The sequence below is a fragment of the Temnothorax nylanderi genome, unplaced genomic scaffold (genome assembly GCF_030848795.1).
Source record: "Temnothorax nylanderi isolate EJ_2023f unplaced genomic scaffold, tnyl_v1.0 TNYL_tig0131_pilon, whole genome shotgun sequence".
NCBI classification, from domain to species: domain Eukaryota; kingdom Metazoa; phylum Arthropoda; class Insecta; order Hymenoptera; family Formicidae; genus Temnothorax; species Temnothorax nylanderi.
In genome coordinates, this window is record NW_027249193.1 from 246,461 (window position 1) to 271,289 (window position 24,829).

The 24,829-nt window shown below is 37.8% G+C and overlaps 1 protein-coding gene across 1 annotated transcript; it reads left to right on the forward strand.

Annotated features, from left to right (window-relative positions):
- Nucleotides 1-17,479: 17,479 nt before the first annotated feature.
- Nucleotides 17,480-20,025, forward strand: LOC139776879 (uncharacterized). The gene is made up of 5 exons (XM_071713885.1): nt 17,480-17,635; nt 17,733-18,320; nt 18,449-18,651; nt 18,758-18,954; nt 19,120-20,025. Exons 1-4 carry the CDS (start codon nt 17,495-17,497, stop codon nt 18,759-18,761), a joined length of 936 nt encoding a protein of 311 aa, XP_071569986.1. The 5' UTR covers nt 17,480-17,494; the 3' UTR covers nt 18,762-18,954; nt 19,120-20,025.
- Nucleotides 20,026-24,829: the final 4,804 nt, after the last annotated feature.

A 24,829-nucleotide genomic window follows, 5' to 3' on the forward strand; every position in this document is an offset into this window, starting at 1 on the left:
GCCGGTGCACGACAATAAAAATGTATTCATAATTCCCAAAACCTCGCATACTCTATTGGCTATTAATAAAGAAAATCGAAATTACCTAACGTTAAAAGAAAACGATCTAGACAAATGTACGCATTCTGACACGACATTTGTATGCGATATAAACTACCCCGTGTACTTTGTAACAGCGCACGCACCATGCGAGGTGCAGATCTATATAAGAGCGCAAAGAGATATATATACTTGCGAGCGACGTCACATTCTCTCGAACGTGACGTTCTGGATAACTGTAGCGGAACCACAGACATGGCTGTTTTCTACCCCGTATAAACAACAAGTAGCCATACAATGCAATGATCAGGCTGAAAATAAAATCGAAATACATAGAACAGGAAAAATTAAGCTAAATGAAAACTGTAGACTGACTACGACGGACTTAACACTACGAACAAAAAAACGAGAATACATCAAATACGTACAAATGCATTTACCACAGTTTAACTTAACCATCAAAACAATAACTAAAAATATTGGAAATAACGATAAATCGGGAAAAGAACTACGATTAGAACCGGTGATTAATGATCCCGCGGAGCTAACGAAATTAAGCCTGAACCTAGAAGAAATAAACGAGGAACTAGAAAACAACCACAAGTCAGCCTCCTATCCAACAAATATGTAATATATCCCGTGGGCTCCGTGTCCATAGATGTAATTATAATAGGGATAGTAATCACGGTCATATGGTTAGTAAAAAGAAAAACGAATAAGGAAACGCAACGCGACTTCCGCAGGCAACTGGGAAAATAGATTATAAAAGAATGTGACCTCCATGGAAAAGGAAAAAAAAAGAATTGTAAAATACAAGTATTAAGAAAAACTTCATACCTCAGTTTTTCTTTTTTCACGGGGGAAGGGATGTTGTAAGACTATTTTTGTCTTACAATCGATACATATCCGTTCTAGCTACTTCTATTTATGTAGCACTGAACAGAACACTTTGGGCCACATGTATTGCATGTGTTGTAATAGCATGTTCCACTAAACACGGAGGTTCGTTTATTCATTAATACATAAATACATCGGTAATTATACATAAAAGGGACATCCTCTCCGATGACCTTGACCTTGACATATGTTGTCAAGGTCACCCTCCTGAGTGACCTTCAGAAGGTTTTAGCCGGCGGTCATTGTTGATTAAAAAGTTATAAACAAAAAAAGTTTGAAAAATATAGCAGCTATTTTGAGTATTGGAAGGCATAAATGACTAATATATATGTCAAAATAGTTCACGCATACACTTTTCACGCGAGACGAGTTGTCATATGGGTTCGTGGCGCGCTTTACAAGCTCGTTTAAGTAGAGGTGGTATTAAAGAAGTTAAAGTTAGTCGATCATCTGTGTGAATATTTGTGGCGATATACAATAAACGAGCTTGTAAAGCGCGCCACGAACCCATGTGACAACTCGTCTCGCGTGGAAAGTATATGCGTGAACTATTTCGACATATATATTAGACATTTATGCCTTCCAATACTCACATATATTCAATATACAATTTATCAACAATTTACTGCTTTAAATGTTGTGTTTTGGTAAAGCAGCGACTTAAGGCATTATGCAGACAACGAGCGGAATAAAGCGGAAAGCTCGTAGCATACTTATTGCCATAAAAGTTGCCACAATCTGTTGGAAACCGTTTTCGTAAAATATTTAGTTCACATTTTCGCCAATGAAATGGAAATATGTGTAGGCAACTATAGCCATATTGACGCGCGCTAATATATATGTCAGCCAATCAGGTTACGTGACTTTTTGGCGTCGTTGGCGTTTGGCGCCTCTTTCTTAGTTGAGGCTTCTCTCTGCTACCGGCTACCCACGGCTACCGCCATTCAGCTACAGAGTGAAAAGACGCAGTAAAAACTAAAAACTGATTTAATAATTGTGCCGGCCAGTTATTATTTAAAGATTGGACAGAAATTCACAGTGCTAATGCAGTAAGTATTATATATACATTAATTTTATCAACTTTGTCTGGCCCACTACTATAAAACACGGCTACATGACGCGCCAAAGGGCCCTTAATCCCAGACAGAGTTTGATGAATATCTTTATTACATCGCGCGACCAGCTCAAAATTGCTCGCGCGATGTTTCCGACAAACAGAAACAAGATCTAAAACGTGCTTTTAAAAATCCTGTAAAAGGCACATGGCGGAGGTTTCTGTTTGCAATAAAACTGCAATTAAGATTAGATGGAATGCATTTGTCTGCCGGTACTAAAAACAGGATCGCGAGATAAACTAAGGACCCAGAGCCCTAATAAAAGAGAAATCGATAATAATAAAAAAAATGGATAAGTCACTGGAAGAATCGATAACTCCCAAAATAAGACGGTGGGGGTGGGCCTTACGACAAGACTTGCCAATGGACAGCCGTAAAAATAGATAATTTATATCTAGCTCGCCAAGGGATAGGCGGAAAACCGAAACTTACGTCGGAAAACTCACGATCGGAAGAGAACTCTACCAATCAAATTATATTAAAAAATAATCCCGCCTCCTTACTTCTGTATAAAAATCGCGACTTTACGCACTTGGAGTCACTTCCGATCCGGCACGAAACAGTTCACTTCTGAATCCGTATACTCATCACAGTTTTCATTTACTTATATATTAAAGGCAATTTTCTGCTGCTCCGCCAACCTAAAGATTCGCGTGTCAATTCTGTGCGCGCTAAGTGCCACGAATCACCCTCGCTAGCGACTCGCTGAGACCTGCGATCAGCACCAGCGTCCAACAGAAATATATATATATATATAGGTCGTATTATAATAGCCATTCTATTCCTGTCTCGAATAATCTTAGCGTTCTCCGCTCAAGATTCTTATAACTCCTCTCGAAATTGCTCTAGCATTACTTGCTCAGAGTAATTATCGGAGCCTTTACCTTAGTGACAACACGCTCAAGGCACTCTTCTACCGACCCGCAATTCTGCTCCATACGACCCAGCTGTAATTCCTCAAGCATTATTTGCTCAGAGGATTTTCAGTTTCCTTGTCCTAGCAATATTTGCTCAGGACCTCCCGTCAATTCTAAATTCTCCCGCTTAATTACCTTAGCGTTATTTACTCAAGATAATTAAGAATCCTTTGTCTTAGCGATATTTGCTCAGGACCTCCCGTCAATTCTAAATTTTCCCGCTTAATTACCTTAGCTTTATTCGCTCAAGATAATTAAGAATCCTTTGTCCTAGCAATATTCGCTCAGAATCTCCCGTCCCTAAATTCTCCCGGTTAATTACCTTAGCGTTATTCGCTCAACAATCCTTTGTCCCAGCGATATTCACTCACAATCTCCTATCAATCCGCTGTTTCTCCTTAGAGTTATTCTCTCGCCTAGTTGCTTTAGCGATTATCCGCTCGGAGTAATTAAGAATCCTTTTCCTATATAGATGGTATGGAAACATAGAGCAGGCAAGATGCGAAGAGAACGCATTCTGCAATATCAAAACCGGCAGAATCGTTCTCCCATAATAACGGCCGTCCTCTCCGGGAGATTCATCTCCGAGGAGATTCCCACTGTCCCTATCTACTATCTAGCGAAACCACTGCCAAGGGAACGGGCTTGGAAAAATTAGCGGGGAAAGAAGACCCTGTTGAGCTTGACTCTAGTCTGGCACTGTAAGGAGACATGAGAGGTGTAGCATAAGTGGGAGATGGCAACATCGCCGGTGAAATACTACTTTCATAGTTTCCTTACTTACTCGGTTAGGCGGAGCGCGTGCCCCGAGGGCTTCGTGCCCCGGCGGTCACGGTGTTCTAGAGCCAAGCGTGTCAGAGTCCTAGCCGAACTGCGTCGGCTTAACAGACTACATTCCGCTCCGACGACGGAAAATAAGAATCTACCCGCGCCGGAATTAATCGACTTGACTGCGCCTACACCGGTCATCGACTTAACCACTGAAAATCCACCCTCGTCAGACTTTAACAAGATCACCGCGCGTTTTGATTCAATTGAAACCTTTGTTAAACCTACGCACCTACGCGACTCTTTCCGAATCCACACGAAATGTATAACAACTATTTACATAAAGTGTCTCCTTTGTTTTATTTTATATATCTATATATATATGTATGTATAGTTTATCTTTAAACTTCCCCAATTCAAAGCTAAAGAATTCGAACAATTTTAGTGAGCCCGAAAATACTGTGCCGCAAACCATTGGCTTTCAAAATACGGGCAAGGATTGAACGGAACAGGCGGGTTCGTATAGTGGAGCGACAGCTCCTCGCCAAATTTTTGAATCATAAACGGTCTCCGCGTACCGGCCACGCTATCCTCGACTCTTCCCCTTCACCATCCTCCCCCATCTGTCTTCTCTTCTTTTACATGAAAACAAGAAATCAATAAGCGACAATAATCTAAGTTTAAGCACACTCTATTTATTCATAGAAGTAACCATCTGAAAAAATACCGCGTACCTGGTCGTGACGAACGGATAAATATCCCTCCGAAATGTTTTTAAACAACTCAAAACATAGATACCTTAATTGTTGGACCCATGCCGACACCTAGACCTACTTTCACAAATTTCGCGGCGACAAGGGCCGCCCGCTATCCGAACGCCTATTTAACCGCAAAGGATTAATCAGAGCTGGGAATAGTAATTTTTCCATCAAGCAGTTCAAATGTTTTAATCTGAAAAATTTTTAATCGCAACGGTCTCACAACCATCACTCAGCCTGACAGACATCAGTTCATAACCGCGGAATATTGTGAATCCATAATCTCGGTCTTCGCGCAGATTTCCGAAGTAAGTCACCATCTTTTTTTTTCTTTTTACTGTTGTGCTGCTGTGAGCGCTAAATTTTATTATATTACCAAAGAATTGCAAAATAACATACTATTATTACTCATTCAATGTTTTGTTATTGCCATTCCTTCCTATTATAAACCTATTCTCGACGATCTTCTATATTATTATCATATTACTACTTCAATTACTTTATTAGCATAACATTATTGAAATCTCATTATAATTTTATATATTTTCGACGTACTACTACTATCTTATTATACCAATATATTCTAATGTATTATTATTATTAATATAACTTTATTATACACCTGTTTTAACACACTACTATTATTTTACCATTTCAATATATTTTAATGTATTATATTAATGCAAATTTATTATATTATAAACTTACTGTTATAATTTTACGTATACTTATTTCAACATATTATTATTACATTGTTTTAGCACTATACATTTATAATGTTATATTAAGTTGTCCACTATAATACATGCCATTAAATTCGAGATTTTATTTAATCATATAATTTTTTTGCATTTTATATTTTCTTGATTTTCAACTTACTAACAAAATTGAAAGAAGAGGGGCCAATAATTGAGCAACGGTAGATGTTAAATCATAAACTTATTAATTAGTAAATACATATATAAATTGGTACGATACGACTTCACTGAGTCTTCTTCAGCCGTAACATAATATTTAAACTAACATATCATATAAACAAATTAAATAAGTCAAACAATGGAAAAAAAATTATAAAGATAATAAGACAATGGAACATATATGAAAGTACAGAGAAAAAAATATGCTGGAAAGTCATAAACTAATAAAATTAACATATGAAGCACATTGTCAACAAAAACGTTTTTCTTGTTGCTTCAAATGTTTTAAAAAGTTCGATTGACCAATGACATCGAGGAAAAAGAAATCTTTGAAACACTTATTCCGCCAAATAAACAGTAAATAAACGTTTAGTATCAGTTTGTGATTCTAATAAAAGAACACAGATTGACACCTCAAATTTCAATAAAAAGAATTGATTTCAGCAAACCTTAACACTCCAGTACGATCTTGTAGTCGTTGCAATTGATTTTAATCGTGGTTAAATCGATTATATATCTATCACAATTGCACATAGAATTGTGAATCGGTCACAATTCTACTGTTGATGTCGATCGATTGTGCGTTGATCTCGATTGTTCTAAATCGCAATAGTGCTCATCTAAACTTTACCACCGCTTTAGACCGTAATTCGATATATATTCATTACATATGTTACATATTTGTAGATGAGAACCTTTACAGTCACACTTTACTCCAGCACAGTAGACCAAATAAATTTATATTCGCTCACATGTACACACAATGCATATTACAGAAAAAATAAGCAAACATCTCGCGTCTTTAGCGCACTCGCTATCCCAAGTTATTGTCGGTATATATTGGTAGGCTCAAAAATATAGAGCAACACCCCCCCCCCCACCCCCCGATAGTCCGAGGTGCATCGTGATATAACAATATATATATTTTTTTAAATAAAAATACTCTTATTATTAATTTAAAATGCCGAATATATGAAAGAGGAAAACAAACAGAAGTCTAGCAACGCCCGAAATATATAAATTAGCGACAAAAGAAACCCATGAGGCTTACACTAATAACAAATTCAATTATGTTTGCCATAATTGTCTCTCTGAGTAGTGACTTCTTTCTTAATTTTGTAGCAGATACCAAAGTATTCCATACTTTTCTTTTATTAATTTCTTATATTTTTAGTTTATATTAATATCGATCTCAAGATCTTAGTTTGTTACCAAATCAAACTGGCTGCATCCCGATAAAAACAGTCACGTCACATCCACGTCGAATCCACGTAATTTACGTGGACTACGTGGATGCAAATTTATCCACAAACTATCCACATGGATGCAACGTTCTTTTCTCATCACTACATCGAAGTCTATTATCTCCGAAATATCAATGTAGATTCTCTGTGGATATATCTATTAAGAAATATGTACAGGGAATTTTTATTGATATTTCGAGGATAAAAGACTTCGATGTAGTGATGAAAAAAAAACGTTGCATCCATGTGGATAGTTTGTGGATAAATCTGCATCCACGTAATTTCTATTAAAGATTATAATTAATCAAAGTGATATAAAGATTATAATTAATGAAAGTATTATTATACTGCGTTTATGCGCTAACCGGATGAGGTCCCGATCATTATTTATTAGGGATGCCATAAGAAAGGTTTCCTTATTTTTGTCTAGTGAGGCCCTTGTAAGGATTTGATAAGAATGTTTTAACCTTATAAATATACTTTTTTCATAAATATATTTACGAACACAAAATTTCATAATGAGCCGGCACTGGTTTCTGACATTCACCCGACATTAAGAAATATTATATCATATATCCAATTCAAAATTTTATTACTCTTTTTAAACTGAATTTGTTTCTTAAGATGATTTTTGAAAAATTATATATTTGCGCTGGTTATGACATATGTAGACTATATATAACGCTTACATCAAATTAGTCTACCACGTAAGGCAGTTGGCTCACGATGCAGAGGTCCCGAGGTCCCGAGTTCAAATCCTACCAAGGTAAGTGTGTTTTTCAAATACGAGAAAATATTTATAATCATAGACTGCATCTTAAGAAACAAATTTAGTTAAAAAATAGTAATAAAATTTCGAAATAAATAATTTTTTTTATGTCGGGTGAATAATTATTCAGTGAAACATGTCACTCTTTTCAGAGTTGAAGAATCACTCCAAGTAAAGAATGAATAACTCACTTTTTCGAAAAGTGAAATTTCACTCCAATTAGACTGGCAGTATTTTCATTATTCCTAGGAGTGAAATCTCACTCTTTTGGAGTGAGATTCCACTCCAAGAAATTCAGAGAGAAAGCTCGTGGATTTCACGTCAAATCGATGATCTCATCCACGTGGACTACAGTACCGTTCTTGAGCGGATTGTCCACTCGAATGTCCACGTGGATTCCACGATGCTGATCCACGTAGCAATAACGTGGATTTCACGTACTGTTTTTATCGGGCATGTTTGATGACTTATCTCTTTTGTTTGTTTGATGGCTCATCTCATTTTTCTCTTCTTCGTAAATTTTCGCAGGAAATCATAAACAGCGGTTATCGATTGGCGAGCGGATGCAACCCGACGCATTCCAAAATGTCATCGCTCATTAAAAAGTAAATGATAACCAAACCTTTTAGATAACTCGGACCTAATAAAATAAACAAATTATGGACTTGTATGTCGTACCCCTCTAATTCCACGAAATGGAACACGAAATTTTAATTACCTAAAAAATTACCGGGCATGGGCCAGCATAAATTAAAAACGCCATAAGGATGAGTGAACTCTTGAGTCACGCGGCTAAAAGTCGTCCAGATTCCGCGGCCAAATCGTCGGTCTTACGTGCGCCAATTTAACGATTTGCGTGCTTCGACCACGGACAGTTTACCGCAACAAATTTGATGCACGTAAAGCAACGGTTTTGTTACGTGCGCGTTTCCGAGAAAAGAAAAAAGACGAAAAAAACAATCTGCGCTTTCTCGTACTCACCCGCGCCAACGCCACCGCCGGGAAGCTCTCCCACGCGAGCTGCGTCTCCTCACCCGGATTCCCGTGCCGATAACCCGCGAGGATCCGCGCCGGCGTGAGGGTGCTCATCCCCATGCCGTCGCCGACGAAGAGGACGACGCCGCGCGCCACCCCGGCCGGCGGCGTCGTGCCGCTGACGCTGCTGCTCGCTGCCTCCCTGATCCGCGTCTCGATCGCCCGCGTCGCCGCTTCATACCAGACTTCCCTCTTTGCGAACAAACAGGCCCGATATATATCACGCGCGAGCGATGTAATCGGATCGGCGACATCGTCACAATTGCGAAATAAAACATCGCCGTGGGTCGTACGTAACAGGATTCGAGTCTCAGAAAAGGCAGGTCAACATTGCAGTTTGTATTTACGCAGAGTCGTTCTGCGTTCCCCCTCCCCCCTCCTCTCCCCCCGATACGTAAACTGAAATTATATTCGGGATGATGCCGTCTGGTTTCTCTTTTTTTCTCTCTTCCTCGTTTCTCTCTTTCTCTTTTTCTCCCCTTCCTATTATGCCATATATCTCTTTAATCCTCTAGCACAATAGTTTTTACCGCGCAAAAGCCTGATAAAGTTACCGTTGTTGATTTTTCATCTAAGAAATATTTGGCGTCGCGAAATGGCCGACATATTACAATTGTTTATTAAAAATATTTAAAACTGTATTGAAATCATGTAATATACGGTCCGATTAAAAATTAATACATTTTGTTGTTATTTATTTTATAATTAGATATCTATTATAAAATTAATTTATAATGTATTTTTTGATTGTCTTTTAGTGCAAAAGAAATCATTCATAAAACTTTAAAAATACCAAATAAAAAATACGAAATAACTAATATATCCATTTAAGGATACATCCGTTTAATATGCCAATTTGATGCGTATTCACTTAAGAGTATCCCAATCATTAAAAGTACAAACATTAAGAGAAAACAATTATAGGCTTCTCTTCAACTATCTTCACTTATCTAAACGAACAATAAGACAAAGAATGTATAATAGCATAGAAAGCTTATGTCTCCTTCAAATACACTTCTTTTCTTATCATTTTTTCTTTCCAATCAGCAAAAGCGAGCAGGAACCGCGAGCAAACCCTCGATCTTAATATCAGTCAAATGATCATAATTGTTCTCGTTGGAGAAAGAGTTCTACGAGAGAAACGAATAACATATTTTTCCATTTGCTAATTATGTATATATCTTACAAGAAGAAAAAAAATGGTACACACAGAAAAATATCGTTCTACAGCCAAGAAAAGCAATTACTCATTTTATTTTATTTGGTTTGAGTAATAGTTTTCTTCAACAAAGAATATTTTCTTAATATTAGTTTTAAGATATACTTATCATAAGTATTAGAAAAGCTTATCATCATGTGCTTAAAAGAAGAATTTATTCTTCTTTCAAGTATATTCTGAAACTTTATCTAAGAAAAGCAACATAAGCTTGATTTGAATATTTACTGATTCTTTAGGTAAGAATATGAAATACTTGGCTGTATAGAACAACATTCTTCTAGGTTAGGAGGTTTTCGTGCGCGGTCCGGAGGGGTACAGTTTAGAATATTAAAATTCCTGTCTTCAGATGGACTCGAACTCGGTTCCTCGTGGTTATGAGTCTGATACTTTATTACTAGGCCACATCTCTGATTATATTCTTAGTGCTGCAGTATCTAGTTTTGACAGAAGTGATTCCCCTGGTAACCAGTCCATTGCAATTCTGCTGTAAAACTGCACGAAAAGTCGTGCATTAACTTTCGGGCAGATCATGCGTTTTCTATTTCCAACTTTGACTATTTTTCTGTTGGCAGAAACTTGCTCTCGTCGTAGTGCAACAGAATTGTGGAAGATATATGTATGCATTTACATATAGCAGAATAGTGCAAGAAATGCGGTAGATGCTTGCGCAAATTGCAGTGCAACATAATCGCGCCAGATTTGTAGCAGCGCCTACTGCTACCCATACAGCACAAAATATTTTTAAAATATTTTTTAGGAAGATTAAAATAATTTACAAAAATATTTTTTATATTTATAGCACCGCAGTGGTGTTGGGTAAGTCTTGCGTTGTATTACTAGCGAAAATATTGTCACAAATGTCATGATTTTGCTTCGCCGGAGGCCTGCTTATATTAGATCCCAACTAAAATTTATTTGCGAGTTAGTTTTACCATTATGCGCCGCCTAGCGGCATCGTTGTAAACTAGCACATACAGCAGAATTCAACAAGAATTACGGCAGATGCTTGCGTAAGAAGTAGAGCAGCAGAAATACAAATGACTTTGGCAGAATATACCGTACATCTGATTTATCAATCAAACATTTTTCGAAATTCGAAACGCCAAAATGGACCGTATAGCCTACATCTTACATCACGAAGCTATAACAGTTTCACAATCTCCAGTTAACTTACAGTAATTATTTCTATAAATATTTATAACATAAATTAAAAACAACTTTAATAATATTGATGATAATTATTTACACTTTATTTTAAAATATTTATTATAATCTTTTAGATACTTTTATTTTCCGGACATTACAATATTTACAAAATATTCAACGTATATATTTTCAAATATTTAAATATTTTTTATAAATATTTTGAAAATATTTTATAAATATTTTGTGCTGTCTGGGAGTTTAGCGCGCTCGGCTGTTCTTTTTCTGACGGGCAGATGCTTGCACGCTTTTTACGCATTTCTGTCACTCGGATCTGTACGGCAAAAACAACAATTTAAGCGACATTATACACTTGTGAAATTTTGCTGCAAATATGTTTCAAGAGTCTAGCACATTCGACTGCTCTTTTTCTCACGGGCAGATGCTTGCACGTTCTTTTCGCGTTTCTGCCCGGTCGGATCTGTACGGCAAAAACAACAATTTAAGCGACATACACTTGTGAAATTTTGCTGCAAATATGTTTCAAGCGTCTAGCACACTCGACTGCTTTTTTTCTCACGGGCAGATGCTTGCACGTTCTTTTCACGTTTCTGCCGGTCGGATCTGTACTCAAAACTCTGCTGCAAATGTGCGTGAAGAGTCTAACGCGATTTGCTGTTATTTTTCAGTTGGGCAGATACTTCCATATTGTTTTCACATTTCTGCTGCATGTTTACTTTTAACAAGTAGTATAAAATTTTACAGTAGCTTCTTACAGCAGACTACTGCAATAGTACAGTAAGTACACGTTCAATCACAGATATTATGCACTTCTGTCGCAATTTTGGACTGTTTTCTTGCGCACTTTTTCGGGACGTATCTGAACTATCAGACTGGTTACCAGGGTCATTGATTTCAAGTATATTCTGTAAACTTTATCTAAGAAAAACCACATAAGCTTGATTTGAATATTTACTGATTCTTTAGGTAAGAATATGAAATACTTGAAATCAATGAATCATTTTTGTGAAAACTAGATACTGCAGCACTAAGAATATAATCAGAGATGTGGCCTAGTGATAAAGTGTCAGACTCATAACCACGAGGAACCGGGTTCGAGTCCACCTGAGGACAGGAATTTTTATATTCTAAACTGTACCCCTCCGCACCGCGCACGAAAACCTCCTAACCTACATTCCACTTAGGAACTAAAGAATTAAAGAAAATTAAATAAATAAAAATAATATTAATTGTAATCATCAAGAATACAAATTACTTTTTTGAAGTAAACGATTATTCTAGATGAATAAAATTTTTACTTGATTCAAATAACGGATAAACTTCTCTCAAGAAAATGTGATATCTTTATTGAAGTATATGTGCTTCTCTTCCGTGGACTCTATATTGTAAGTAAACAGAATGTTCGTATTAATTTAATATTCTTGTTTCAAGTACTAAACTTGCTAAGATCTAGAATATGTTTTGAGTAAATGTGATACTTATGACGACTTTATGGTAGATTTGCTCATATATGAACTTATCAAATACTTGAAGCAAGTAATATTAACTTGTAGGTAGTATATATTTTTCTGTGTGTACAATAGGAATTAATCTTAAAATAGCGAAAGCAATAATAAAGAAATAATTATGTTTCCTAGATCACTTGACATTTAGTATATTAATAATTTCAAGTCTTTAGCATCTTTCACAAATACTAACATAAGTATATTTGATATAAGTAAAGTAAATATAAGTATATTTAATATAAGAAAGATTGTGGCAGAGACTTAAAGCAATCAAGAAATTCTGAAGAAATCTTGCAAAGTTTATATTTATTTTATATCGCGCAAATGTGCAGCGCAATATGTGCAGCGTCTTAAGTAAAGTCGCGTGTCAAGCAAGTTTTAAGGTTTTAAGGTTAAACGATTCCGTTTAAAGCTCGACAACGATATTGCCGGAAGCAATAGGTTTACCGAAAATGGAGGTTTCTCCGAACTGCGGCAAACGAAACCCTCCGTGCGGTTGCGGTTTCTCCGATTCCCATAGCTATTCTCTGTTAATGGACTCGATAATGGATAAGTTGAATCGTTTCAACATGATCCATAAAATGTCACAAGCCAACGCGGTAACGGATTTTCGAAAAAAACAATCGATCGGATCGAAATAGGATATGATCGGAGTCACTGAACCCACTGATAAAACTCTCTTTCCTCCTGTGATTCAAACAACACACAATGAATCATATGAGTAAAAGTAATCTTCAAGAATATTTTATAGTTTCGCGCGAGCGGTTACAGAGTTTATCCGTACTTTTTCCCCCGACTCTTCGTGTAATCCTGAGAACGCTCGAAGATTCTGAATAAAACTCCTATCTATCTGCCCGTTTATCCAGCACCCTACCAAAGACGTTTCGCGTTGAACTAACCCATCCGGAACTTAAACCGGTACACGAAGAAGCAGAAATTCTCCTGCAGCTACACTATTCCGAAATATGTGTGTCTTTACTATTTACATATATCACCCTATTTCTTTTAACAATTTTCCTTGAAAAATTTCGGGTCTGTCGCTACGATTTTCGTGTAGGTAAATTCGGAGGCAACTTTAAATTTTAACGGTCAATTCTATCACTTAGAGTCACCACATCACTGACAAGGCCGAAGGACTGCTGTCAAAATTCTACGTCCGCGAAGCTACGAGTCCGCGACCCTGACCTTTCTGCCGGACGGCTTCTATCGCACATTCAAGAGACGCGCGGCCGAGGCTTTGAAAAACGTCAATTTCCATAAACCGTCCACGACGACGAATCTCATCACCGATTCCTTGGCAACCGCGACTTTCGCGCTGAGTCTCGCGGCCGCTCTCGTCGACTCTTACGCCATTACCGTCCTGGCCAGTGAGCATTCGTGAAGTTATTTATAATTAAGATATAAATAGTTTATTAGATAAAGAATTGAAATTATAAATAATGGAGATTAAAGATATTCGTTAATTAACAGTATAATAAAAATGACGACAATTGCAATAGAACGATAAAAATAAAATTTACGATTATATTTATTAATTAATATAGCTTTGTATTAATTACAATCATTAAGAGCAAACGTATTAATCGATTGGTTTATTCGACGATAATTCTAGGCGTTTTTTTGACATGGACGATCGTCGCGGCACACAATTACTTCCACATGAGAGACAATTTTCGTATGTATTATTTCGATCTCAGCATGGTATCCTCGAAAGATTGGCGCATCACGCACGTGATGAGCCACCACATGTATACCAACACCATATGGGATTACGAGATGTACGTGGTTGAGCCATTTTTACAGTGGATGCCTCGTAAGGATAAATCCTACTTAGCAGGAATGATAAGCATTATAAGTCCCATCGCCTGGATGTTGCTGTTGTTGTAATCTAAAATTACAACGGATAATTATTAAATTCATTATAATGAAATTATAGAATAGCCTTTCGAAAGACTTCGAGGAAATTGTCTTTCGAAAGACTTCTCAATTTACGCCAACGCGGACGCGGAAGTTCATCAAGCTTCCGCGTCAATCGAACTATTGCGATATGCATAGGAATGCGCGACAACGCATTTCGACAAGCGCGGAACCGCGGAAGTTCACCAAGCTTCCGCGTCAATATTGCGAGATGCATAGGAATGTGCGACAACGCATTTTGACCATCGCGGAACCGCGGGAGTACAGCGAGATTGCGAATGCGCTCGGTCACTGACCGACCTCATTCGGGGGACCGTCGAACCCGGCGGAAAAGCGCCGACAGGGCATAACTCAAAACAATATAAGAGACCGCCGAAGAAGCCGCGACGGAGAGTATTACACCCGAGTCTCTGCCCGTGACCGTTCTCGTAAGTCGTGTCGTGCAAGCGAAAGTATAACGAAGTGCGGACGAGTTAAAGTAGATGTAAGAGGCGAAGCTAAGTGTAAATTAGTGAGTGTAAAGGGGCGCTGAAATAAAGCTCCGATATAAGTAAAACGAAGTGAAGTTAATTTAACGACGCCTACACCCCGTTCCACCTACGAACCCGAACTCTTCCTAGTCTGCCCGCCTGTGCCTACCGAGTTCCAACTCGTAAGGTCAAGAGATCCCGAAAAGAATAAACGTTTTGCCGTAAGCCGTCACCAACCGGCGACACGGCATAACATAATTTGGTGGCAGCGGTGGGATTGACCGAAGCACCAGGACAACTACCCGGGTTCACAAGTCGATAAAGAATCTGGTGAATATCATATTGAAATCAAGTTGAGATCATATGCAAATCAATAATCAATTTGATATTTCGAAGATTTCATCGTAATATCTGGAAAATATTATGTAGATGTCGACGATCTAGTCATCATTCAACTGATATCATACTGAAGTCGAATCAACTTCTCCATATATCGACTTGACTTGAATATGATATCTACTACACATCAACTAAATCCCCAATAATTGATCCACACTTATACGATATCTTCTATATATCAAATCGATATGTATACTTCTATAGATGTCGACTATACGTCGATAAGTGATTGACAAAATATTATGCGGATCTGTCGTTTATGCAATAACACTATAATATATAAATATATTATCTATATACTTATTTGTCTTCATTCTTCATATTTTTATTACATCCAGAATATCCGATAATAAACATTATCACCGCTGGTGAAATATATAAAGAAAGAAATCTTTCTTTATATATTTCAAAGAAATCTTTCTTTATATATTTCACCAGCGGTGATAATGTTTATTATCGGATATTCTGGATGTAATAAAAATATGAAGAATAAAGACAAATAAGTATATAGATAATATGTTTATATTTTTTTAAATATGTACATCACAAAATATTTTACATATTTAAGTACAAATTATTATTTTATTGTGAAAATTGTTATGCTATTCTGACACACACACACACACGCACACACGCACACACGCACACACGCACACACACACACACACACACACACACACACACACACACACACACACACACACACACACACACGTAACATTAGCAAGTTTTGTTACATGTTTTTGTAAATGGTAGTTGAATATTGTTCAACAATAATTTATTGTTGAATCACTAATATCGTATTTACCAAGTAACCGAAAAAGTGACTGAAGGTATGTGTACTTGCGAGCAATTTGAGTTAGGACGCCACGCGTTCCTTGTACAAGCTTTAGAAGAAATCCATTCCCACTTTCAAATGAAAATGCAGAATAGCCCAAACATTAAAACCGTTTTACCTAAATGCAGCAATAAATGTACATTAAATGTCATATTGTGAGGGCCATACATCAGCTTTTGGAAATCTGTTACGTATTGAACTAGATTCCAAGTGGCATTATCGAGATCAGAAATAGAAACAAGCATGGCAGGCTGTAATAAAGCACGCGCGCCATTCATTAGCTTTCCTAAAAGAACATTTATTGCTTATATTCTCTTGGTCTTTTGGGCATTATTTGAAATAATTATCTCAGCACAATACTGTGAGTGTTATTTGCAAAGTGATCTTGTGTATCAAACAAAATTTCGGGAGAGACTCGTTTAACTCGTTCAAGTACGTTCAATTTCGGGAGAGACTCGTTTAACTCGTTTAACTACGTTAAACAAACACTTATAGTTGCCCGCGACAAAGCACAGCAGCCTATGATTGGTCACAGGCCTCTATGCTTCACCGTGGCCAATCAGATCCATGTTCAAAACGAGCGTTTCGATCGTGCGATGATCATCGGTAGATGATGATATGATCGGTCGATGCACAATTGGCGGTATTCTTACGTAACCTAAAATCGCTCCGCGTGTACTTGGCGCGAGACACTGCCGTGTCTCTTGATAAGCTAACCAGTGAAAGAAGCGTTTATGCCTTTTGCCGCGTAAAAGTTTCGTGTATTTTACGAGCTAGGAGCCCGCACGCGTCAGGAGACTCAGCAGACACGTCGCGGTTATGTGAATGTCGCGGTTGCGTGACAATTCGGAGCGCGTGCAAGTGCGCGCCTTTTTCTGTCGCTCCGGTCGCAATTCCCCGACCAACGTCGTCGTGATCGTCGACGTCGTCGTCGTCGTCGTTACCGCCGCCGTCGCCGCCGTCGTCGTCGTCGTCGTCGTCGTCTCGGTCTTCGTCTTCGTCTTGGTCCTCGTCCTCGTCCTCGTCGTTGTCGTTGTCGTCGTCGTCGTCGTCGTTGTTGTCTTCATTACAAGAATTGATTCTTTTACAACGTGCAAGTTTTTGTGACATTAAAATGAAGTGGGCTCACGTTAAATACGATTTCGACGGGTCGACAGGAGAAGTCCCGCTTTCCTTTATAGTATATTCAACAACGGAAGAAATTCGTGAGAACTCTCGGCGGCAGGTTTTTTGGAGTAGTAATCCCATTATTACCCCTGAAAGTTTATTTAAAAAGCAAGGAAGAATTGCTTACGTAGACATACGTAAGCAATTCTTGTATTACTGGCTATTATTCAGCGATAATTCTTAGAATTAAAGGTATGTATGAGTAATTATATTAATACGGATAATTATATATAAGATTGCTATTATATATATATATATATATATATATAATTATATACTGCTGTTTAATGTTTAATTATATGTATGTATATATATGTATGTATGTGTGTATATATATATATATATATTAAAACTACATGTTATTGTTTCATGTACTAATTCTATCTAAAGACTCCCAGGTTGAATTATACAAATCTTTAAAAGCAGAAAGAGTTAGAATAACTTCAAATACGTGTGCTTCATCTTTAGAGACCGCCGAGGATTCACACACAGAGGATGTAATATAATTTCTATAAATTCTTTATATTATTCTTTACAAAATCCTTCTATAAATTCTTTCTGTAATATGTATAATAATGAGATTGTTTGTAACAGGTAAAGGGAGTTTCTACAAAGCAAGCATTGAAGTGTATAAAGCAGAGAAATGTTGATGCACTATTGCAGAAATGTGGTATTGATAATCTAACAGCTATCGTACCCAATACTAGTAATAACTGTAATTCTCAGCGCATAGAAACTTGTAACACTGAAAGTTCAAGCACACTTATTGCTAAGGAAATAGGAACTGATTTAAGCAAGGATAAAAAGACGGCTAAAACTGACATTACTGAAGCTAGTAATAGCTACGGTGATGCTGACGAGGAAGAAGAATATGTTTCATCTGAAGTACACAAAGCGTTAAAAGAAGAAGTTACGAAGCTACATGAAAGAAATATGGATTATATGCAAATTATAGAAGTATTAAAAAAAGATGCATTGCAAAGTGAGGAGCATTGGAAGAAAAAATATAACGATGTTCAACAGCAAAATGAGGAATTAATAACAAAAATTAAACTTTTATCTGATCTCAATTTCAAGCTTCAAGTACAATTAAATAGCTTGAGAAAAGAAATTTCCTCTTTGTCTACAGATACAGTGAAGAACATTACACATAGTAATCCACCAGACATAGACCAAGGCATGGTTAGTATTATACTTTTTTTAGAAAACAATTATTTTCTCACTATTTGGGATTATTTGGAGAATTACCTCCTTATTATAAAGAATCTTTCTCATTTTTATTTCCTTGAGATTTCTTACATTTGTTTCAGATGCTATCACCTTTTGAAAATAACGTCGAGATAATTAAATTGAAAGCACCCCGCCAAGTAATTGTCTCATTTCAATTGTTGCAACACAAGATATGTCAGAAGTGCAGCAAGGACCTTCAAACACAGATGACGGAGTCAATGATGACTATCGTCCAAATGCCTTTGCTGAATCAGATCCTTTGTACTCACATCCACCCAAAAAGGTATGTTACACAAATTTGCTATATACATATAAATCAGGAAATGGAGGAATAAGACACACACACACACACAATGTTATTCTTATAAGTCTTGTTTCTATTCTTACAGATAAAATTGATCTCTAAAGAACAATTTCTGGCAGCTAATAAAAATTTATCAGACGGAAAAAATCACGATTTTCGATTTATAAAAACGATCAGCGAGATAGTATGGACCAAAAGTGAAATGGAAAAGCGAACTGCTAAAACATCAAAAAATTGCAATGCTTTACCAATGTGTACTCCCGAGAAGTTGGATTACTTAGAGTGCGTATATTTTCTATGAACTGTTTTGTTGTGTGAAATAAATCCTATGTGCCGTAAAACTCTTTACAATAGCTGAAATATTTTCTTATCTCTATTTTACTACATTTTTTAAATCCCATATATTATAAATTGTATATCTTAACCTGTATATTTATTTTAATTTAGCTCTCCTGGATAAGAGGATGGATATGGAGAAAGTACCTCCTGATATGAAGGAGAGACAAGAGGAAATTGGAGGTAGCAAATTACTTGTGTGATAAATTTTCAACCATTCGCAGGGATAAGAAGAAGCGCCTAAAACAAGATAACAAAGAAAACAATTAGTATTTTAATATCATATTATTATTTACACACACACACACACACACACACACACAATATCATATTTCATACTTACTTTACCTAAATACCTTAAAAAAGATTTACAGAAGACATTTGTTTATAATGCACGGCCAGTTCTATGTTTTTAATAACATTATTTTTTTGTTTCTCTTTTTTATATATTTATATTTTCTATGAGATACTGCATGTTTAGTAGTTTGTGGTCAAATATAATCAGTAAAAGTTATTTGTTTTCTAATGCCTTCTGTATTATATATATAGTAGATATTATAGATATGTATTTTATATTATAAATAATAAACGTGTTACATGAGCAATTAAAATTTTAATTGTAATTTTAGGGCTCATGCATAATGAGAGGAATAAGAAACAAGGAATATATACGAATTCATAGTCGCATCTTATTTCAAGAGACTTCAAATAAGATGCGACTATGAATTCTTATATATCCCTTGTTCTTTATTCCTCTCATTGTGCATGGGCCCTTACGGTACACCATCTACCTACAATGGAATATCTACTAGATATTACTCATATATCAACTAGATATCGATATGATATCGAAGAGATATCTTGCTGATCTATCATTGATTGTAACATCATGCAGCGTTGATACAGTGTCGATCCTCGTTCAAAGATCAATAGAGAATCTAGTCGTTATCAAATCAAATGGTCCGAAAAATCATGATCGACATCGATTTGATCATCGACTTGTGAACCCGGGTAAGCTTAAAAGATGACAGCAAGCCTGCCTAAGGCACGCAAATAAAGTCTACCAGTCAACGCTGAGACGACTAACCAGGAAGAATCCTGAAAAAACAAGTACGGTGGAGCATCTGTGGATTGACCAAGAATCAGATCGACCGGCGGAAATTACCAAGGTACAGAGCGACCAAGGTATCAACCACGGTACTGAGCCAAAAGGGATCGATCAAGGCATCCTCAAGGACACCAAAGGGCGAAAAGAAAATAAAAGGCCAACACCCAAGGCCAAGTGCAAGCATCCAGAGGACCGGCAGAACACGCAAATCGGGAACGTCACCCGATCCGGATCCAACGCAGAAGCAGCGGACAACGCCAAAGCAGCGGACAACGCCAACGCAGCGGACGACGCCGACGCAGCGAACAACGCCGAAGCAGCAACCACGTTCGACAGCTAGCATCCTACTTCACGCCAGGGCCAGCCGCAAACAACGGAGCCTGCGAGCGACCATGCGAGCGGTACTTCTAATGTAAGTCGAGAAAACTTAAAATTGTACTACGCGTGAATGTCGGGAGAAAATAGTCCTCCCCGAACGCCGATAGCCAATGCGTCGTGGTTAATCAACGACTTTCCACGGATAAATAGTCCGCGCGCGACAACACAAGCAACCTTAGATAACGTTCGTGTAGCATTAGAAACGCGACACTCGGGCCGGTATTCATAGTCGGTTCTTATTTCAAGACCGTCTTAAGTAATGTCTTAAGATGCTAATACGGCTCTGTGATTGGTTCATGACATCTTAAGATTGTATTTAAGACAGTCTTAAATATAAGAACCGACTATGAATACCGGCCTCGGACGGCGAAGCCGAGTTACCGGAAAACGTTGTTACTGAGCGCGAGTTTCCGTTTGGCGATATCGACGAGAGTTTATTCTCAAACGACCCCATTGACCGGACGGACAAAAAACCGCGTAGAAGCAGACCATACGTGAGCCGAACTCCTAGCAGAGTATCTTTGCGACGAGAATTTTCATTAACCTCCTACGAGAGCGATACATTCGACCCTAGCGAATACTATCGGGAAAACGGTGAAGATACGCGAACGGAAAATCCCCTATTAGAAGAACGCACTCACACAAACCAGCCACAAGCGCAAATTAAGGAAATCGAAATGGCACAGTCACAATCTAACGCGCAGTACGCACCTCTATCTACGGAAACGCACGACGTAAGAGAAATATACAATTTATTACGGGAAATGCAGAAAATGCAAGAAGAATCGCGTATGGAAACGCGCGACGAAACGCGCGAATTACGAGAACGGTTAATAATATTAGAAAATAGTGCACGAAACGGCGACCAAGTAGAAGCCGGAAACGGAAGATATTCAAGCGAAAATTACGGACGGACGGAACTCGATATAAGAAATCGGCGTAGTTCCATACCGAATTCTATAACATTAAAAGAAGCACGAAGCATGATCCCTGAGTTCGATGGGACATCGCGACAAAAATTACAAGAGTTTATAAACGCGTGCACATATGCGGTACATAATATACAGCCTACAGACGAAGAATCATTAGTACAAGCGATTTTATATACAAAACTAAAAGGAAAGGCAATGCAAGATTTTGAAACGCGAGATATACAAACATTCGCTCAATTAAAGCAGCAATTAGAAGATTGCTATCAAGCCAAGCAGAGCACTACCCATTTGCAGATTGAATTTAATACGCTCAAGCAAAAGCCAAACGAAAGCGCACACGCTTTTGGGCAACGAGTCGATCTACTAGCTATGAGTATCTATCATAGCGTCATGAAGCTATATGACGCTATGATAGAAGGAGAAGATCACTCCAGTATGTTTAAACGCGCTATCCAGCAAACGATACAAAAACAAGCTTTAATTAACTTCCAGATAGGATTGCGCGACGAATTAAAAATACTCGTACGTTCGCAACGATATGCGACGTTACAAGAAGCCATAACGGGAGCGAGCGCGGAAGAAAAGCTCATAGGGCCGACCGCGACAAAAACGGGCGTCTCGCCATACAAAAATAAGCCAGGATATACGAGACAGCCTCAAAATCAGAGCGTACAATGTTTTAAATGCGGAAAAACTGGTCATTATGGACGGGAATGCCGAAGTCACGGAAACGCATTACCTAAACCTAGCAGACCTGCACAAGTAAATGCACTGCAGAAATACTGCAATTATTGTAAAAAATCGGGGCACAACCGAGATGAGTGTTGGACATTAAAAGGGCGAAACTACACCTCCAACAATAAATCCGAAGAAAACAAAAAGAGACTAAACGAAAAAAGACAACAATTAAAAGTGCCGAACCGAAGGAAGAACGCTGACTCTGCAAGCAGCGAAGACGAACAGGAGGAGGCGAGAGGAAAACAACCACGACCTGCCTCAGAATATCGGGTTACACATATCAAAAGTGTGCCACACGGCCGTACGAAGCCAGAACTGTTATTAACAAGATTACCCATACGAGAGGTAAAACCCGGAGCATCGAATATGCTATATGACTCTGGTTCAACAATTTCACTAATAAAGCTAAACGCATTGAAAGATGACGCCCTAGTTTATGAAGACCGCATAGCCCTCACCGGAATCACGGGACACAAACTACACACACTCGGAAAAGTGTATGCAACCATTAAAACAAATAAATTAAAAATTAAACACGCATTTTATGTGGTAGGAGAAGACATGCCCATAGAATACGATGGAATCCTAGGAATAGATTTCCTACGGAAACACGCCGCATCTTGCGATTACGAGCAAATGCAACTAAAGATAAAAGAAGAAACTTTCAAGTTGTACCCGTATGGAAGGGTCACACTAAAGCCTCGCAGCGAGACTATAATAGAGGCAATTACGGATAAAGATAAAGAAGGTATCGTACGAGCAAGAGAGATGAAACCAGGAGTTTATATTGGAAACTGCCTAGTGAAACCGGAGAATCATATTTGCGTTGTAAGCGTAATAAATACTACAGACAAGGAAATTGAAATACTGATTCCACAAGTTACGCTGGAAGAACTAGAAACAGATACCCAAACAAAAATACATGCGACAATGACGGGAAAAGAAACTAAACCTGCTATATCTCGAAACGAACGCATCTGACTAGCATTGCGTACGCAGCACTTAAACGCCGAGGAAAAACGATCACTCCAACAACACATATGCGAAGAATATGGCGATTTATTTCATTTAGAAGGAGAGCCATTAACGTGTACTGCAGCAGTAAAACACGAAATAAATACACGCGCTGATGCCGCGCCGGTGAATGTAAGACCATACCGACTCCCAAATAAGCATAAAGCGGAAGTAAATCGGCAAGTACAAGAAATGTTAGAAAACAAAATAATTCAAAGCAGTACTAGCCAATGGAATGCACCGTTGTTAGTGGTACCTAAAAAAGCTGACGCAGCAGGAAATCCAAGGCTCCGAGTAGTCGTAGACTTTCGGAAGCTAAACGATCTAACGATAGGCGACTCATTCCCACTGCCGAATATCACTGATATACTTGATCAGTTGGGGAACGCCAAGTATTTCACTACGCTAGACCTGGCATCTGGGTATCACCAGATACCAATGGCCGAACGAGATAAACACAAGACGGCATTTTCGACACCTTACGGCCACTACGAATTTAATCGCATGCCGTTCGGGCTAAAGAGCGCGCCCGCAACATTTCAGCGGTTAATGACTTCTGTACTAACTGGCCTACAGGGAATTAAATGTCTTGTGTATCTAGATGACATAGTAGTGTACGGATCTAACCTGGAGGACCACAACAAACGATTAAGAGAGGTGCTACAAAGACTCCGAAAAAACTGTTTAAAATTACAACCGGAAAAGTATGAATTCTTGCACAAGGAAGTGATCTACCTAGGCCACATTATTTCAGAGAATGGAATTTCTCCAGACCCGTCAAAGCTAGTAGCAATAAAAGAATTTCCTACACCAAAAAGAGTTAAGGACGTGCAGTAATTTATCGGCTTAGCCGGTTATTACAGAAAATTCAAAAAAGATTTCTCGAAGACAGCCAAACCGTTAACAAAGTTAACAAAGAAAACGGAAAAATTCGAATGGACCACAGAACAAGAAAGTGCTTTCAATAATTTAAAAGAAAAACTAACAACGGCACCTGTGCTTAAGTATCCGGATTTTACGCAAGAGTTTATCATAACTACTGACGCATCCGACCATGCCATCGGAGCAATACTATCTCAAGGAAAGATAGGTGAAGACCAGCCAATAGCTTATGCCAGTCGAATTTTATCACGAGCAGAAGAAAATTATAACACCACAGAGAAAGAGCTGTTAGCCATTGTATGGGCGGTCAAACATTTCCGACATTACGTGTACGGCACCAAATTTAAAATTGTGACCGAACCGAACCGAACTGATGGAACTTTCGGTGGGAATCACATGTCATTCAAGAGTGAATCTGCAAGGATCAGTAGGGGAGACCGGAGCTAGAAGTAACACGGGTAAGTGATCACAAAACTTATATCTCACTTAAGGGGGGAGGGTCAAGTAAATGACTTAAATTTTGCGATTTCTTTTGCAATAATTTAGATAAATATAATGCAATCAACTTAATTAATAAATATTTTAAACAAATATAATTAAAAACCATTTAATTAAGAATTAATGTAAATAAATGTAATCTCGATTGAGATTAAATTTGCTCACATTAATTATCAATTAATTGTGATAAGCTTTATTGCGACTAATATTTGTTATACTATTACTCTCTAAATTTCTTCGAGTGAGATTTAACTCAAAAGGAGTTAAAATT

Excerpts from the sequence above, each read along its gene's own strand:
- LOC139776879 (XM_071713885.1), top strand. The coding sequence starts at position 17,495 with ATGTTATTGTTTCATGTACTAATTCTATCTAAAGACTCCCAGGTTGAA. Across the intron at positions 17,636-17,732 it reads AGGATTCACACACAGAGGAT|GTAAAGGGAGTTTCTACAAA; the intron begins GTAATATAATTT and ends TGTTTGTAACAG. Across the intron at positions 18,321-18,448 it reads CAGACATAGACCAAGGCATG|ATGCTATCACCTTTTGAAAA; the intron begins GTTAGTATTATA and ends CATTTGTTTCAG.